This window comes from Pocillopora damicornis, chromosome 8 (assembly GCF_964200805.1).
Source record: "Pocillopora damicornis chromosome 8, jaPocDami1.2, whole genome shotgun sequence".
Classification (NCBI taxonomy): Eukaryota; Metazoa; Cnidaria; class Anthozoa; order Scleractinia; family Pocilloporidae; genus Pocillopora; species Pocillopora damicornis.
The window spans coordinates 12,236,947-12,256,201 of NC_142677.1; the positions used below are offsets into that span (position 1 = coordinate 12,236,947).

Here is a 19,255-nt window from a genome sequence, read left to right on the forward strand (position 1 = left end):
ACACCTCTTTCTTCCAATGGATTCCTTGATTCTGAGGAATCTATTAGAAGAGATTTGGTTCAGGATCTATTCTTAAAGAGTAGAATTTGATATCAACCAATTAAATGTCCAGAAAATTTCTTGTACCTTACTTATTCCAGCCTTGCACCCGTAGATGCGTGGTAGGACAGTCATGTAGCTCGTAATGCGAATACGTAAACCACTATATGATTGTTACACTCAGTAACTACTACTCCTATATATTAACGCAGGCCGAAGGTATCTCTGGCGCTATGTTTAATCAACGAAGGATAACGAGTGAAAGTCCAGAGTGTAAGCTATTATAATACGACTTAGTTGACTGGGTTATCGGTTTGTCAGCCCTGTTGTGTATTATCTTTACGCAAGTAAGGATATTAGTCAATTTACGAATCATCAGAATTGTACAGGTGCGTATTAACACTTAGTAGCTATGGACAATTTATAATACATACATAATCGCTTTACGATAAGCAAGAGCTACGCGGATTCTCTAATCTTGCTTCCTTCATTTAAATCGATTTGATCTAGGGAAAAAAGTCTCTGTATGATATTTAGCAGTGCTAGGATGCAGTTTAATCATTCAAAACTTTGGTCACTCCCGAGTACGGGCTGACCTCCTTGTAACATCATAATCATCAGTTACGGTGCTTTTCTTAACGTATCAGAATCAAGTGGTCGCTTAGTGCGAAGGAAGCTCGATCTTCTCTGAGTGAGATTCAGTGTCTGACACAAAAACGAACGGTTAAAGAGGCAGCAAATGACCGTCAAAAGGTCGACGCAGCCGATCAGAAGACTATAATAGACGTTGAAATTGTCATCACAAATAATACTCAGTCGTGCCACTCAAGATTAATGAGCGTGATTAAATTTGCATAGGACGCGCTTAACACTGAAGTCTGATATTCTGAGAAAACCATGACTGATGTAGTGAAAGCATGGTTCAGAATCAATAGGCTCAAGAGGAGATCCTTGGTGCACAGTTTCAGGAAAAATAGGACTGTCTTTCGTTGCTGCCATTTTCAAAATTGTTGTTACATTTTTGATATTCTCATTTCCGCTTAAGTGCGTGACTTGTCTGAAACGAGCCCATTACAATTACTGCCTCCTTGTGTGTCTCCACTAATCAAGGCTCCAGGAGGCCATGTACATTATTAATCCGATCTACATTCATAAATTCTAAAAACTTTAGGGACATTCACCGATTGCAAGTACCTAAATTTAATTTAGAGAAAGTGCGATATTCAATCAATTTATTTAAGCTCGAGTAAGAAATATCGATGTGGTACAGGAAAAGTAGCTGAATGAATTATAAATTATTAAGAAATCAGTTTCCACTGGAGAAAAGTGTAGTATCGATTTCCTAAATAAAGCATACAAATTTAATCGATCAAAAAGTATTATAAACTCATCTTTTCCTTTCAAAATGCGGTAAGCCACTACGTTTTTTCCTTTGTAGCCAAAGGTGCTGTATCGAGGACATGGATTACTGCTTGCTTACAATCATTACCCTCCTGCAGATTTTAAAACTTTCATTTGCGGATAAAGGTATGTAATGTAATGTAATACTTAATAATACTGTAATACTTTCTAATAAATAATGAAGATTTCCGTACAGTATTATTTCATACAAATTATCGCGTCAATGATGACCTGATGATGGCGCACATGTCCTCCGCAAAAAATTGGAAAAACAAGGAAACAAATCTTTAGTTTTAAGAATTGGTTTCCATCTCACAACATGACGGTGAATTCGGGCCCAACTTGGAATGAACGTGTTTTATGATATTCGTTGGCAAAATTATATCTTCAAAGGGATATATCTGAGCTGCGCCACATCTTCTGCATGTAAGCATTCGATAGGAATATGGAATGAACAAGGATTATGGACTGAATAAACTGAAAAACCCACCAAACGCAAAATTTGCGTCATAAACTTTCTGATTAGCATGAGGTGCAAGTGTTATATCTACATACAGTGTTGATATATTGCCCACAAATAAAGTTGTTTCCTTTTAAGTCTTTATACAGAAGAGGCCGACATCGGGAAAAAAGTGGGACGATTGGACAATATTATCTCAGGTGGGTATCGTGGTTCACTGCTTTTGCTGAATTTTTTTTTCAAGCCGTTAAGCTTCCGAGCCATGCGTTACTTTTTTATTTTCCTTCCATATTAAACATTTGCCTTCATTTGTGTTGCGTTTGCGCGGTAGTCCCGGAGAAGATAGCTTTCGGTTTCAAACAAAAAATTTATTTCATACGACTAAAATCATGCACATAGTTACACATAAGATCCGGTCTATTAGTCTCCTATAAGTGTGCGCCCCATAACTAAAAAAGGATCCAACTTCGGCGGACAATTCTCCGAACCTTAACTAAGACCTGGATCTGCCCCGGCATTAATGTACCGAGTGTGAGCTAAATCGGTGATTTCGGTATCCTAATTCCCTGCCCGTTATTGATTTAAAACAGCTGTCTCAAGTTCCCTGCTTCTCATAAAAGACAGAATGCTCAGTAGCATTAATTTCAAGCGGTATACAGTCCAGGCCATAGATAGTTTTTTCTATACCATGACGTCATGATACATAGCGTAACGGTCCAATTTAAAAAAAAAACTTAGGCTAGCCCCACACTTTCATCCTGCATTCTCGTCTCGGATATTTAAGGCCCTTGCCCTAGTTCATTTGAAAGAACACAGAAAGAGCTTCGCGATGACTTGTTTCGGATGTTGAGGGCACACATCGTTACCATAAACCTTGACTTGCGTAGCATTCAAGAGGTTTTATTTTTCGGCTGGGCGGGTTGAGATAGGACACTGTGTACTAATTTTTTTTAACAGAAAAAGAGCGTAACTTTTAAACGGACGAAATATCGCATTACTTCAACCTAAGAGAAAGAAAAAAAAAGCTAAATTATCGGAACTCACATAGGTATTTGTAGTGTATTGTCTCTCTTGTCTAAATACTTCTAAGCAATTTAAAAATGCATCGGTGCAACACTTTCCTTTGGAGAAAACAAAAAAAATTACTTCAAACCTCCGGTCGATATCTGTGCTTTAAATTTATCAAAACAGAAGTCGAGTGCACGTTGGTTTAGTCCGAGTGCACAGCTGTTGTTGTTGTAACCAGAGGCGGCCCAAGCTCTAGCTGTGAGATGATCATCTTGCGCCATAAGTGTCATGACGAAAATAAAAAAAAGAGTTTGTATGGAAATATTTACTACCGCTCTTAGGAAGTAAAAATACAGTCAAATTCTCAATAAGAAATAATTTACCTTATTTGCACAGTGCATCGCTTGTTGTCTGACCGCTTACTTTGTTGAAACGAGGCCATTTTAGCGAGTGATCCATTTTCTAGTTCCGGGAAAACTCAGATCATAGTTAGTAGAGGAGACTACTAACTATGCTCAGATCGACAAAAGTTATTTAGTCCTCAATCGATCTTTTTTTGTAGACACGTCATCGTGAAAAAGACCCCTTGTGCGAAAAACGCTAGAGGGGGCCCTTCAAATCAAGCAAAAAAACTACCGGCGGCTAAAGCTGGTTGAGAATTTTACTACGAGATATTCCTTTAACATTTATATGGAAATAAAATATGAGTTTTAATTAAATGTTTTATTTCATCAGTCGCTACCTTCCACGAGGTGTCGTTCAGACATCTTACCGGAAACGGATAAAATTTGATGACAAAACTCTGCAACATTGGCAGAAATATTGGACAATATTGGCTTTCGCACAATATGCGGCTTCCTTGCAGTAATGTGCACTACTTAGGCAATAGTAAAAATAAGGCCTGAAAATTCTTAACCGTTCATTCATCACTTCACGGGTTTATTTAGAACCAACTTCATGATCAGCTCCCAGTTGGCTTGTTAGCTCAGTTGGTAGAGCGCTACACCGGTATCGCAGAGGTCATGGGTTCAAATCCCGTACAGCCATGAATTTTTTTTTCAGGCATTATTTTCACTACTGCCTAAGTAGTGCACATTACTGCGAGGATCACTTTCATTCACGTCTTTATCCGCAGTTCAAATATATGACTTTCATATATTCTTAACCGTTCATATTGAATTCTCTTGATATTTTATTGTTCCGGAGTGTAATACGATATACCGCTGATAATTGTTAGCGGGCTCGAAATGTCCTTGATTTCTGGCGATGAACTTATGGCGTTCCAAAACTGCCAAAATTCAATAGATCGATGACACCATACAAAATACGTGTACGTGCAACACATAGCAGGGTGTGAGAATAGAGATGACATGCCTGTCGAAAATTAGATTTGTACATCTAGAATACTGTAGTCCCCTCCTGTTAGGGGTGGGGAAAGTTCAGACACATGAAATTGAGGACATCAATCATTGCATATTAAGGACACTGACAGGGCACGGGAAATCATTGTCTTGTCTTTAAGACCTCTTAAATGTATGTAAGTTGGGTACTTTAGAGTGCAGGAAAAAGCAGCAATCTCTGATCTTATTGTTTATATGCATTAGGAATATAGGGCCGAAATACATAAGAGACTTTTTTAACATAATAGAAACGTCTTACAATTTAAGTGGAAATGGTGTGAATCTTTGCGTTCCCAAATTTAATCTTAATTTTATGAGGAACTCTAATAGCGCTCAACTATGGAATAAACTTCCAGAAGATGTCAAGTTGGCCAATGTTAATGTTTTTAAGTCTAAGCTAAGATCAATTCAGCTGTAATTTTTATACTTTTTAATTCTTTTAAATATTTTTAAATTTATTTATTTTACTTTTTTTTAGTTTCTTTTTTTTTTCTTTTCATACTAGATTTTATTATTGTAATTGTAGATTTAAGGCACGTTCGTATTTTGAACGAGCACTTGTGCTCTTAGACGATAACGTGGTTAAATAAATTATTGATATCATTATTGAATACAGTAATACATAACTAAATTAGCCAATGATGTCCCTCTTGAAATTTTTAATTTTGTTTTTCTTGCCCTCGTCATTGCAGCATGGCCTCCAAGAAGAAGCTAAGGGGAAAAAGTATCGTGCCAATCTTCCATTGGCCACACTAGTTAATTTTAGTTTTCTCTAGAACAATCATATCACGGTGGAATAAAAAGTATAGACAAAACTGTCCATGGCCCGGACTGGTATATTTTATGTTTAAAGTAGGGTGAAAATTCGAAGCTCTATTTAATAGTCCTCACCCATGAGTCGACACACTTTAAAACACTGGCCAGCCGGAAAAACCCCTGGATTGAAATGCTATTATTTTATCATTGTTTTTGAACAGTGGTTGGAGATACAAGATTCGGCGGGAAATCCACGGTACACGACTTGTAAAGTCAGTGGCAAACAGCCAAATGCCTGGCTCGTCAGTAATCCTATCGCAGTACCAAGCGCAATAGAAAAGGTCGATTTCACAATTGTGTTCAATACAAGGAACTGTACAGCACTTGGCGGAGATAATTTTTGTAAAGATTATTTCGACTTTTATATCCATCAGTCTATGACTCCAATTGCACCTGACCCTTTACGGAACAATGTTACCTATGAAAAAATTGCTGAAATAACTGCACCGATCCTTAGCCTGTCTGCCAGGATAACAAATACTTCTGGGGTTGAAGTAAGAGGAAAATACATCGTTCTGGCCTTTCATGATCAAGGTTCATGTAGCTCTATTCATTCTGTCACCGTTAGTTATTACCTTTGCCCAGAATTTACTGTTGTAAGTGGCTTAGTGTCCTTACCACGATTTACGGCTCCAGCAATCAATGCTGAGCTAGTAGTGGGTACCTGCGTGGCAAATGCCGTCTACTATCAAGGTAACATAACTGCGGCCTGCCGAAGCGATGGCGTTTGGAACATCAGTTCACTTAAAGGAAGATGTGTATGCAGGGAGGACATGGAAAATAATGAAGGAGAATGCAAAGGTATATAACTTGAAAATTCATGACCAAAAAGGAGCAAAAATAACTAAGATTTTGCCTTTTAACTCTCGTGGTCTTTTGAAAAGTGACTTGTTTACGATAATAATGACAAAAAGATTGCTTTCATATATGATATTGGCTTTGCTTACGTCATTGGATACTGCATAAAGAATACTTTAAACGCTTGTGTAAAGTTTACTCATATTGACGAAGGCTTCATTAATAAATTCGTCTTATTCTCCACTTCAGGTTGCCCAGATGGAAAATACAACGACCAAAAAGGCTTTAACTGCACTGGTAAGGATGTTATAAGATGTTGTAAGCCTGTTTTTCGTTTATTTTTGCTGTTGAAGAGTACAATAAGCACATGAATCAGTAATTACACTTTCTGCTAACTGAAAAATTGCGACAAAAAATTAAATCCTCTACTTTTGTAAAATTAAGGATACGGTAGACCCTCGAGGGCCAATTGTTTTTTACCAAGCATTATGATTTTAACTGTAGTTTCCAAGAAAATTTAGCTGAAATATTGAAACGCGCGCGAGATATTTCCTCACTGAATTCTTTAGCCCGCCAAAGAGCGATTAGCTAATTATGACAAGTCAACCGAAATGATTCAGCAAACATGAGTCTCGTAGGGTATCTTGCGACTAAACATCATGGTCCTTGAATTTCAATTGCGTAAGCATCTCCTGATCTCGGTTGCTCGTGGAGATATTTGTGTTAAAAACAAGAACGTGAATGGAGAATGGTACAAACAAACGCACGATTCCGACACGAGGATTCCTATAATATTTAATAATTCTGAAAAACAAAGATAACTACAATCTGGTATAAAGGGGGTAAGTTTTTAAAGACACGTCGGTTGGAAAGTATAACTAGGTAAGTTTGGTTTTATCAACGAAGATGATAATTGTACCTGAAGGGTAGATCCTCGTGCATGAGGTAGAGTTAGATCTTAAATGTCGTATGGCTAATCTGACCACGTGTCGATACGAAAATAGAGAACAAGTTATGAATTAAAGAGAAATGCGAGCAAGTTATCTAGTGAAATGGGAGCGCGTTTGAACTAAAGTCTTGCCTAATTCAATTATAGAATAATCAGTAAAATAATATATATCTATTGGTCGTTTAAAACAGAAAAAGATAATAAGAGAAAAGAGTCCATAAGTGAAAGTAAAAAGAAAGCCTGGCTTCCAAACAAGAAGGATTGAAATGAATGAGTTGCCAGCAGTATGATCCTTGTGTTTGCGCAAAGATTTCTGGGATCGCAACGCGGCAAACATTTCAAGTTGCTACAAGAAAACATATGGCGGAAGATTGTTTCGCTATCAAAATGAACGATTTTGGAGAGAGAGATCATCGCCTTTTCGCCGCTGTTTTATCATGAATCGATTTAGGTAATGTTGATACTCACCAAAAACCTTACGCTAGGAGAGAAGGTTATCGGTATGTGTAATAACTTATTTCGTAGTTATATTAAAACTAAAACTTTCGCTTTCCTCGTATCAACATTATCTTAATCAATTAATAATAAAACAGCAGCTAAAAAGCGTTGATCTCTTTCCAAAATTGATTTCTTGGACGTCGAAACAACAAGCCATATATTTCCTCTAGCAACTTGTTTGCCCCCTGGCGATCCCAGAGATCACTGCGCAAACACAAGGATCCGATCACTGGCAACTCATTCATTATGCAAACTTTCACTTGTGCGGTCAAATTTGACATGCGATTGATTTGCTCAAAGAAACATCTTCCATTTGGAGTTGTTGCTCCCCATTCGGTTTACGATAAGATTCAGCTGAAAAGGAAATAATTTTTGCCGAATTGCGCATTTCAGAAATTTATAACCTTTCCAAAGATATATAGTTTATGGCGGTCATGTTTCAATAAGCACGTTAAGAAAAAATTTTTGCGAAGGATACCCGCGAAGGTTTACCGCATCCTTAAAGAATCCTAAAATTGGCGAATATTTTTTTAATATTGACGCAAAACTTGCTCAACCGACGTACATTGAAGGTGTTGAAATATTTTTAAGAACATATGAGTTAATGGTATGCACTGCTTCTTTCTTCAAAAGCTTAACTATATTTATACGTAAATTAGAAAACTTACAGTCCCCCAACAGAAATAAAGGACACCGTTTGTTTTCATTACATCTTCTTATAAGTAAGTGTTTGTTCAGTCATACCATCAGGCCCACAAAATGTCAAAGTTATCTTCGTTAACCAAAGCGCGTTGGAGTTAAAATGGGAGCCTAGTGCAGTAACCGGTGATTTGACCCAGGTGTTTTATGACGTCGACTGCCTTAAGCCATGTGAAGGTGAAAATGACAACAAGTGCATAGATAGAGCTTGCGGGAGTGACGTCATTTTCATACCGAGAAAGGATGGCTTGAACGTTACTCACGTTATCGTTGGAAATTTATTTCCATTTATAAACTACACCATGAAAATCTACGCCAAAAACCGAGTGAGCGATTTGGCGAAAAGAAAATATGGAATTGAAGCAAACTTCATGGAAATAACTGTAAGGACTAACAGATCAGGTTAGTGCCGGTTCGTGTACTGAATAGAATATTATACAAATTCCTGTCGGTATGCTTCTCTCCCTCACACTGTGCTCAGGTACGGTCGCATACAACTATATGTATTGATGTGTCTTGTTCATTAAGTTTGGTTTAAAACTTGGTCTAAATATGAGGGTTTATAACATCGTCCTAAAATTCACATTTTTTTTTAACTGGCTCTTTAATCACTCAGCAGTGATAGGACGAAATCAGACACTAGGAGATTTTAATAAAACAAGGCAACTATATAGTTTGCCTTCTGTGACCTTGCTGCTTGAAAATTTGACCAGTCATGCCCCAAATCTTAATTTGTCATAGTCTTGTTTGTGCCGAATCATCGTTTCCAAGACGAACAATTTCAACTATTTTCCTAACTTTAACTAGATGATCTAGTTCTTCCACAAGGCTCATTACGACTATAAGACCCGCAGCGAGACAGGATCGATACCTTTTTGCAGTTATTGATACAGCGCAGAGTATTAAGATCGCATCAGAGTTGATTACCTTATTGTTACATATTTTGACCGGGCTTAGTCTCGCGATTGTCGAAAAATCGCGGAATTAAAGACCAGCTAAAAAATATTCGCAAAAATTAATCACATCAAATTAAATATTCTTGACAAGCCGTAAGGGAAAACACTACGTTGCCAAAAGATTGGAGAAAGCAGGAGTTGCTAGGGTAGTAAAGGGCGAGTGAGCTCCTCCTCCCGAGGATCTATTCGAATATACTTTTGTATAGCTCTGCTTTATGGAAAGGAACATGTCAAATTGTTTTAAGTTTCGTTTGTTATAATATGGTTTTGTCATTGGAAACTATTTTCAAGGAAGATAAAAATCAGTTTTGCCAATTCTGAGACCCTTCATTTATGCGAAGTGAAGTTTCTGCGAAAATAAGTAACAAACAGCGAATGACCGAATTTTAAGATGGCGTATTCATCTCTGTTGAACAACTAGTTCCAGGTAAACCGGAAGTGTTTGTTGAACAACCGGAAACGGCTGTTGTTGTATCTTGGACAATTGAGGAAATGAACAGTGTCCTTAAAGAGTACCACGTGACTTATATAAGAGAAGATGATTTGTCAGAAACCCAGACTCTTGCTACCAAGAAAATGGAAGCACAGTTTGATTTAGAGGCGGGAAAAACTTACGAATTCCAGGTAGACATAATTTTTAATTTAGTTTAAGTTAGGTTAAAATTGTAAAAAGAAACTGCAGGGAATATAAGTATGAAAAGAAAAGTTCAATCATCGCATTGAATAATAGAAAGTTACTTTATTAAATTAGTATAAGTTTAGTGCGCCAAAAAAATGGCATTCAGCTTGGATTCAGATGGTGAACGTCGAATTGCAATCAGTAGTGCTAAAGCTTATAGAATTAAAAAAGTAACTTAAACTCAAGGTTTTTCATATTTTAAGTGTTTTGGTACAATAATGATACTCTTCAGGTGAAATTTTATCGGCAGTGAAAAACATGGTTGAAAAAGAAAGTTCATCGGGTGTAATGCTTCTTGTTCTAACGACTTTTATTAGCAGTAACGAAAAAGTTGTAGAACTGTAATATTAGCTAGGGATAAACTGCTAGTGGTTTCAATGGGATGATAATTTGCACCCTTACCTACACAGGAATATTCCTCAAGTTTAACAACATTCGCAGTCGCCAATTTTTTTCTCTTGAGGAAGAAACCTCTTAGTGGACTTTTCGATTTCTTCTCCTCAGGTATTTGCTATAAACGACCTTGGTAGGGGTCCTGCTGGTGTGAAGACGTTCACACTAAGAGAAGGTTAGTTTGTATATCGTTGATTTACCAATCTACCCATAAGACTGACATAATTGCTAGCTTACAGTGACACTGACCAAACCTAGGTAAAAATCACTGTGAGAAGGCTTTGCCCGACGAGGCTGTTTTTTCAGTTTATTAGACGAAAACATTAAAACGAGAGTGCCTGCGTAGACAAACGTTAATATACTATGGAATAATAAACTGACAAGACCACTGATTTATGGGTCAGGATGACGAGGATAAACAAGTATATTAAAAGAAAAACCTTTCATATACGGCGTAACAGAAAAGTAGTTTCTAGTCTGATTTAGTCAGCTTTACTGTAATAAATAAAACATTCCTCCCCTTCACCCAACAGAAACCGATGTGACCATGTATCTCAAAATCATCCATGGATTGGTTGGTTTATTGGTACTTTGCATTGTGTCTTTTGCATGTTACATCATCTACAACAGGTAAGTGTGGGAACACTAATGAAACTAAACATGAGGTTACTATTCCTGTACAGTACCACTCTTCGCAGGATTTCAAGGACTACTATTGGCTAAAGGAATGTTCGACAAGTTCAACAAGCATCTGTAGACTGAGTTTTAACAATGATGGTACTGACGCGTCTATACTGTGGCTTAAAAGATTGTTGATGCTTTGTTTCCTCTAAGCTATACTTGCAACGAATTTAATTTGATGCTATTTTTTGTCAGATGGAACCGTCGAAGAAATGCAAACCGTGAGAAAATTCCTAAAACAACAGAAACCAGTGTTATGATTCATGAGAGTAAGTTGCAATATTATGTCATTAAAAGAGAAAATATGGGGACTTTGTCATTTTGAACTAAATTGATCAACTAATGCAGTGTCACTGTATGCCATTTGCTGACGTTTCACTTGATAGGAAATTGTCGGCGCGTTTAATGCAAACGTCGTTAGTTCCATTCAATCTGCTTAGATAACAAATTCAAATTCAGAGAGAGAAAAAAACAACAACCAAAAATAGGAAAAATTGTAAACAGTTCGGAAGTCTCCACATTGCCGTTTTATATCTTTTCATATTTGACTCAAGCACATTTGCGAGATAAAACTAGGCTGCTTTTGCGGGGACTACAGATTTAATCTTTAATCACCCATCCTATTTATGCTGTGTATGTACTATCGTTAATTGTTATCACTAACAATTTTACATAGACGTCGCAATGAGTTTTGCAGCTAAACGGCAAAAAGTGGATCCCTTTAGACTTGACCGAGATCAAATAACAACAGTAAAGGTGCTTGGGAGTGGCAACTTTGGTCAAGTGTTCAAAGCAGTCTATAAACCTTTAAATTCCGAAGTGGCTGTTAAGTCATTGAAAGGTACTCTTGATTTTTCAAACGCATTGTTACATCACCTCATGAAAGACGACAAAATTTCTTGAATTCAAGCCTAACTTATAAATGGCTTTCTACTATCTTATCTTACGAACTCATAAATTCATTCTCGTTCAAAACCGAGGAAAAAATCTATTATAATATTAGGTTGAGAAGGTAACATCGTTTTCTTTGAAACTCACGGTAATTGTTGCCATTTGAATCTTTACCAATTTTCCAGGTGATGCCCAAAAGAAAGACTTACAAGACATGCTGACTGAGTTAGATCTCATGAAAACCTTGAGGCCTCATCCCCATGTTGTTGAGCTCATTGGCTGTTGTATTGAAAAAGGTACTGGAAATTATGATTAGTTGTAATTTCGGATTTCTTGCTGAAGACCTAATTTAATAATTCACTTAAAGACTTATTAGATTGACTGATTCAGAACCGTTACATACTTCTAGATCCACTCCTCATAGTGTTGGAGTATTTGCCATACGGTGATCTGTTGGGATATTTGCGCAAGAGCAGAGGGATCGAGGATACTTATAACACAGGAGAAAAGAGACCAAGCTCAACACTTACAGATAAGGAACTATTGTCCTTTGCATGGATGATCGCTAATGGTATGAGCTATTTGTCAACAATGAAGGTAACCATACCACACCTATTCCGTTAAAGTATCTAAAATCTCATTACGCCTTAAGGTCATGTGTGACATGGGAGTGATGTGTTGTATAAAAAAAAATTACAGTGCAACTTTCTGATATCGTCCTAGGAGGAATGGTTTCGAATCACCTCTTAGTCTTTTATGCCTGTTGCCGTTCTTAGATAGGCTGCAGTACCTACTAAAACAATTGATGTAAAGCAAGATGCAAATGCGCTTTTCTGAAAATATCTCGGGGTATCAAGCTTGAGTTATTGTGCTGTGTTTCAGATTGTTCATCGTGATTTAGCAGCTCGCAACGTGTTAGTTGGGGACAACAAAGTGTGCAAGATTTCAGACCTTGGTTTAGCGCGTGGTTTGGAGGGAGATATTTACACGAGAAAAACTAAGGTGATTAACAATAATATCTCAATATAACTACAAAGTTTTGCGCCAACGACCCTTATTTTTTCACTTGTTTATTTACTAACTGATGAAAAAGTTGTTTAGAACTATTAGTTGTCTCTTTTTTTTGAAATCATATTTAAGGTTTATATGATTATTCTTTTCAAGGCTCGTCTTCCAGCCAAGTGGATGCCCCCAGAATCTCTCTTGTATGGCAGATCTACCACTATGAGCGACGTGTAGGTTGTTTCAATTTAATGGCATTGCTAGTCATTTCTAGGGGAAACTTAAAAACTGCGCGTTCAGCCAATAGAAATAAATAACTGATAAGGAAAAAAGCTCTTACTCTGCACTTGAACAGTATCATCAGGGAAGTTAGAGCAGTTTTCAATCTTTTGACGAGAGTTACCAGGTGTAACTTTGGTTTTCTTTTCTCTGTGCTTGGTCTTAAGAGGTCGCGTGCCATTTTCTAAACAAAAAAATTCCAAACCAAAACTAATCGCGACTTGTTAACTCGTGTTTTCCTACGTTTTAGGTAGTTTGGTTTTCTCACTTTAAGTTCTCCTGGCTCCATGTGACATGTTTCTTGGCACTGATTGGCTGTTATGATTACTTTGTTTTTTCGTTTTACGACAGTCAATGAAAACTACCATACAAAAAAAATAAAAGAAGGTGCTGAAGAGAATTGCTTCTGCCTTTTTGTCTTAAACAGATGGTCATACGGCATAGTGATGTGGGAGGTCTTTACCATTGGTATGTGGATGTTTGTGAAGAAGAATTCTAACGCTACTTAAAAACACTGCACCGCGTTGTTTCACACCATCCCGCTACCGTCTTGATCCTTGACTGATTTTGCACTTTCTTTTTCATCAAGACAAATAATCACTACTGATGCAGTAGTGAATCCATAAATTCATTAATCGGCTCGGGCATTATCGCCGCAGTGGGTTCCATATATAATTGTCAGGATTGCGTTTGAAAGTATATTGGTGCACGGTCATAAAAACATAAATTTCTTTAGTATAGAACTAGTTATGAGGAAAAGTGAGAATCACCATGATCAGTGGATTCTATTGGCCTGATCGCCTGAGGAACGTTTCGATAGAAAGTGTGCTATATCTCATGAGCAGTGCAGTTTTGTTGTTTTGCGACGTATGATCATGTGGAAACCAGGGAGCCTCTCATTCGTATATACAAAAAGAAACAATTGCAGAAAATGTTATATGAAAAAGAACTGTCTGGGTCATTTGCTTCCCTGTAGCAGTAAATAAAGCGGAGGATTTCCAACTTAAGGAGGACTCTCCCGGCTATAAACCAGTGCCATTGATGGTACAATGTATGTGTACTTCAACAACTAGCTTGTTATATTTTCAGGTGGATCACCATATCCGGGAGTAAAATCAAGAGAAATTGCTGGCCTACTACAGACAGGATACCGTATGCCTAAGCCACCTCACATCTCACAAGATCTGTGAGTAGTTAAAAGCTCTTTCATTACACCAATTAAAATTAGTATTTCGACAAACGTCACTCATAATAACTATGTATTTCACATTTCACTTTCAAACCACAGTGAAAATGACAAACCGTGAATTGAAGGTATATTAAGAAAAATATGAATGTCATTCTTATTTCAGGTATTCCATCATGACCAAATGTTGGGAAGAGCAACCTAAAAGGCGACCAACATTTCAGTGGCTCTGCTCTGCGGTCAAACGATTATTGGACGATTATAAGGTTTGTCTGTCGGTCGTCCTTGAACATGTCCTATTTTGCTTTTTTTTTTTTTTTTGTTTGTGCTATAAACTACTCAAATTAGAAGAGTTTGGGAGCCACTGAAATGAGAAATGTTCTGTGTGGGAATTGTTTAGGACTGTTCGATATGTTAAAATCCTCATAAAAGTCTTGCGAGCCTTTTTTTATGTGCAACAAGACCTCACATATATTTTTACGTTTTGAGCGATGTGTCCTTGACCGTTATAGTAGGGCTTAATTCTCGTACAATAATCGTCATCGCTAGGCGTGTTTGGGTCTGTCCTTGACCTTGCTCACAACCCTCTAAGGGAAGTTTTGTTTACGTTTTAGTTCTCAAAGATTAGTTGTTTTCAAATACTTTTTTGTCCATTTCGAATGTCTTCTGAAATTTTTTTGGTTAGCGCTCTAAAAGGTCATCTGCTTGTTCCGTAAGCCCAAACATGCTCACCAATAGCATATTTAAGAGCCTGTACTGAAGGCTGAATAAGGGAGAAACAGAGACAGACACAGACACAGAGACAAAAATACTCGGAGAGTGGACAAAGGTTCCTAATCAGACTCTTGGTGCCTACGTTTGCGCGGGGCGCTCAAGCCAGCTGACCCCAACAGTCCAAAATGTTTATTCTGCTTAGTATTGTTTCTGTTTTTATCTTTTTTGAGGACATCTTCCTTTTGGAACTTTCGTTCCAGCCACATTCTACTTGGAACTAAAAGTTTGCAACCATAGAAGTATAAGGGTATTTTGGGACAAAAAAAAAGTGAAAGGGGAGGGCGGAAATGGCAATGATTGTTGCATTTTGGGAAAGAACACGAGAAGTCATACATTTTCAATCAAGTAGTTCGGTTTTTTTGTTTTTCTTTTGTTTTTGTTTTGATAATATCAACTCAGCGAGCTCGCCTTTTTCAACTGGTGGCTGAAACACTATACGATGCAAATTAAAAAAAAAAGAGGCCACAGATACGCGAAAACAAATCTAAGCAAACACGAAAAGCACGAACAAAGATTATCCAGGCGCCTACACAACTCTCATCTATCTTATCTATTCTCTAGACATATGTGAACTTGGAAGTCTACGAAGGCGATAACTACATCAACTTTGATGTGATAACGAACAAAGAGTGATAAAAGATGTCCAATTTTTACCATAAAGACGAGAGCGTGGACGCCCGGTGCCTAGTTTGAATTAGCTTAATCCTTATCCTTCATCTTCGATTCCCTGTGGCAAATCAGATGGGATAAGATAATGTTACAAATACTATATCATGAACTTAACACAGTTTTCCTCGAGATACCACAAACCTTATGTAAGGTTCTAAATCGGTATTATATGTAAAAATGAAAATGAAGAACCTTTTTTTAATGTGTGGTTCCTCCTGGAACCTGCTTGGTTAGATACGTATTGTAGTGGCTAGTTGTATCAAGATTCAAAATGGCAGGGTATATAGTTGAATTTTGGGTTTACTTCAGAGAAAGGGCCGTACGTATTTTGTTTTGTTTTGTAACTACGATTTGCCCTAGCTGCAAAGCTGCTTCGTCACGCGTAAGTGCAACGTACGAATTAAAAGCACATTTGAAGACGATACCAAGAAGCTTAGGTTACCCTTTAGAATATCATAGTACGGTCTGACAGAATCATACTTTCTGATATGCTATCCCGTGGCGAGGATAAAAATTACACAGTAACTAAAAATGTTAGATTTCACTTTCTTCGTCATGTCTTGCATTCCAGTAAAAAGCTTTAATATAGAAGAAGTAACGACAATGTTTGAGCACATATACTTATAAGTATGCAACATCAAAGTGTGCATTATTATTAATAGATTTTGATCGAAATACTGCAGTTTTGAAAGATTGCGCTTAAAGTCTCATGAAGATGTCAACGTAGTGTCGCATCATTCTTAATCTATATTTGTTCCTTGCATTTTACAGACGCAGAGCTAATTCTACTGCTGCATTAACTTCTAGTTTGATTGGGCATAGGAATAAAATGCAAAAGAGTATCAATGCTATGAAGTTACAACATTATAACGGTGGCATGGATGCAGATTAGTGGCTATGATGTAATCAAAAAAATGCGATTTCTGGAACATTTTCTGCTTGAAACTGAGTTGGTGATCAGAATGTCGTCAAATGTCTTGAATGTTCTGGGGGACCGGTCAATATTTTAACGCCAGGGTGGGGAGCCTTAGGGTATGTCGTATTCTAATTACCCCCCCCCCCCTCACCCCCCCCCCTTGCTTGCAGTCAATTTTCTGTAGTCCTCCCTTTATACTCTGTCAAAACCATGCGATTCTCCCCAAAAGCCTCCAAACCCCCACCACCACCCTCCTCCCCAGGCGATAAAGAGTGACTGGTCACCTAGATTTACTAGTTCAAAGTTGTCGTACCATATTTCCTTATGTTTTGGAAATAGAGAATCGTTAACTGCCTTTAATTCTATTAGATTAACCGGTTAAAAATTTCCAATGATCTTTCCTTATGTTATGGAAGGAGAGAACTCGTTTTACTTTAATCATTGCACGAGCCATTCGAACTCTGACCAAGGTTGTCATTCACGAGGAAATAGTGATGGCCCACGGGGCAAATACTGCTACATTTTTACACTCAAGTACGACAGCTCAAGCAACAGATATGACTTTGGAACGTGGGGATCAAAATTTTCTCTCCAGTACAGAGAATTTAATTTTTTATATTGCTTAGGTACATATTTTACTTTGAAGAAGACAGTGCGTGATTTTGATATTCGAGTGTGAGTCTTTCGTACGTTTTCGGTACTTCTCAAGAACTTTCGTATGCATTTTATAATTTTTAAGTGAATTACTCCATCACAGAAGGATTAATTACTTGGCTATTTCAACAATTTTTTTTGATAAATTTTTTACTCCATGGACAGTTTCATCATTTAAAATTATATCAATAATCTATTTTGGAATGATATTATATTTGGAAACAATTTTCTTGAACTGAAGGAAAGAATGAAGCAAATACAGCAGCAACTTTCTGGTTAAACTCTGTTTGAAGAAACCGTTTATAAAGATTTGGGCTCGTATTTTACAATCCAAAGTGGAAATTAAGGTACATGAAGGAAAGCCTTTTTTTCTGGTTGATGTAAAGCTTGTTTATTCAAATTACGCAAGTTTATCATAGCCAATTCAGAAAACTATGTTCATTACCGTAACAAGGTTGTTTTTTAAATACAATTGCGACTGTGTGACTATTACACGCTGGGGAAGCTTAACCTGGCATTGCGTCACCATTTCTTTGAGCGAGTCTGCTAGGTAAATTTAAAATTTGTCACGAACAACTAATAAACCAGAATGAATATATATTTCTCGCACAATTCCTTGGTTGTTACGTTTCTAATACCCTCCCTGATGTAATCTTCGGTGAAATAATTCTAGTCTAACTCTGCCGATATTAGGCAGGGAGCAAGAATGAGTGCCTGATGAATTGGAGGGTTAACTTGAGGGGTAACTTGCTGTGCAAAATGATGTCCTCCAGCAGGATTGTTAATACTCCTTGTCGCTTCATGCTTAATATATCGTGATGAGCTGTGGCAGCTTAGTGTACTTGGCTTGTAAAATGTAAGCTTTCCTTCCAACAGAGTTCCGTTACAATATCATTCCGTTTTATTTTTATTACCGCTCAGTCTTTATCACTCCCTAATAATTGTGATCTGCCTTTGTCTGTTGGTATATCCCGCGTGTTGCTTTTGTTGTTGTTTTCACAGACGCAAAGTTTCTTTCATGCTAATACTTTGTCGTTATTTAGCATCAGATGTCTTTATTACAGGCAGCAGGTCTTTCTAAAAGCTGTCAAGTGCGTTTTGGTGCGAAAATTCGATTTCTTTCAAACTTTGCCCATCTTAGTCTAAAGTAATCAAAACCACCTTGCAAAATAAATTTTTGCCGAGCGAAAATCGCTTCAACGTTTAAAGTCCAATTTTTAACAGTGTCGGTCATCAAAAATGGAAAAAAACTGCCGAGCTCGTCTTTTGACAAAACTGTGGTATGATAAATTGTTCTTGCTTTGCATATTTAGATCAATCCTCTATCATAACAAATCACACAAGTTCCGCTTTTTTCGCGTTTTTAACTCTAAAATTTTTTTTTCAATTCGAGATCTACTTTGCCGCTGCCGCGAGGGCCATGAATATGCAATTTTAATCTCAGCTCAGCGCAGAAGTTCACCTTCTTCTCCCACCAGACTTGTTAACACAATGTAGAGGAGTATAGATTAATAATAAAAAAAGATAAAAACGTGTTATGGTTTCAGCGAACTTTTAGGACAAGCCGGCTAACATATTATGAACATATTCGAAATCCCCACCAAACAATGCCCAACCGGCCTATAGCGAACAGCTCTTGGAGACTGCGTCTCAATTACCTTAAATATTAAGTTTCCTACGTACTTGGTACAGTTTTACTTGCAAGTCTGTGGTATAATTTTGGAGTTCATGAGCGAATGGTAAATTTAGGACTACAATGTACATTGCCGCAGATCGACGCTATCACGGGCTCAAATAAGAAATTTCCTCCTTCAACGTATAGTATGTCTTGTATTTAACGGGAGCAAACTGGCCGTAAGCCCCGATGTATGGGCTCTTCTAACGACTAGGGCTACTGGCTATTTGTAAATCGTAAGTACTATTCCGATTTCTGTACTTAATCAGTAATGGTTCGTATCGGTCAAAACAACTGCGTGTAGACTAGAGCCAGGAATATAATTCTAATTGGTATGAGATTTCGCTTTCTTCGTTTAGATGAAAGTGAGAGTCCCTTACTTAAGTACAGCATAACCATGGGAATCTTTGATTAAGTTTGTTCAATCGGTAA

General features: G+C 37.4%; 1 protein-coding gene across 2 annotated transcripts; it reads left to right on the forward strand.

The window, feature by feature from the left end:
* The first annotated feature begins 266 nt into the window (after positions 1-266).
* Positions 267-17,758, forward strand: LOC113674889 (ephrin type-A receptor 3). Of its 2 annotated transcripts, none has more exons than XM_089181163.1 (19): positions 267-428; positions 1,478-1,566; positions 2,039-2,100; positions 5,286-5,925; positions 6,172-6,219; positions 8,108-8,470; positions 9,446-9,648; positions 10,208-10,271; positions 10,630-10,726; positions 10,973-11,046; positions 11,454-11,618; positions 11,854-11,964; positions 12,078-12,265; positions 12,551-12,670; positions 12,833-12,903; positions 13,377-13,417; positions 14,039-14,135; positions 14,302-14,401; positions 15,471-17,758. In XM_089181163.1, exons 2-19 carry the CDS (start codon positions 1,500-1,502, stop codon positions 15,540-15,542), a joined length of 2,583 nt encoding a protein of 860 aa, XP_089037289.1. In that variant the 5' UTR covers positions 267-428; positions 1,478-1,499; the 3' UTR covers positions 15,543-17,758. The 2 variants fall into 2 exon arrangements, with proteins under 2 accessions (XP_089037289.1, XP_089037290.1); XM_089181164.1 differs by having other exon boundaries at positions 8,120-8,470.
* Positions 17,759-19,255: the final 1,497 nt, after the last annotated feature.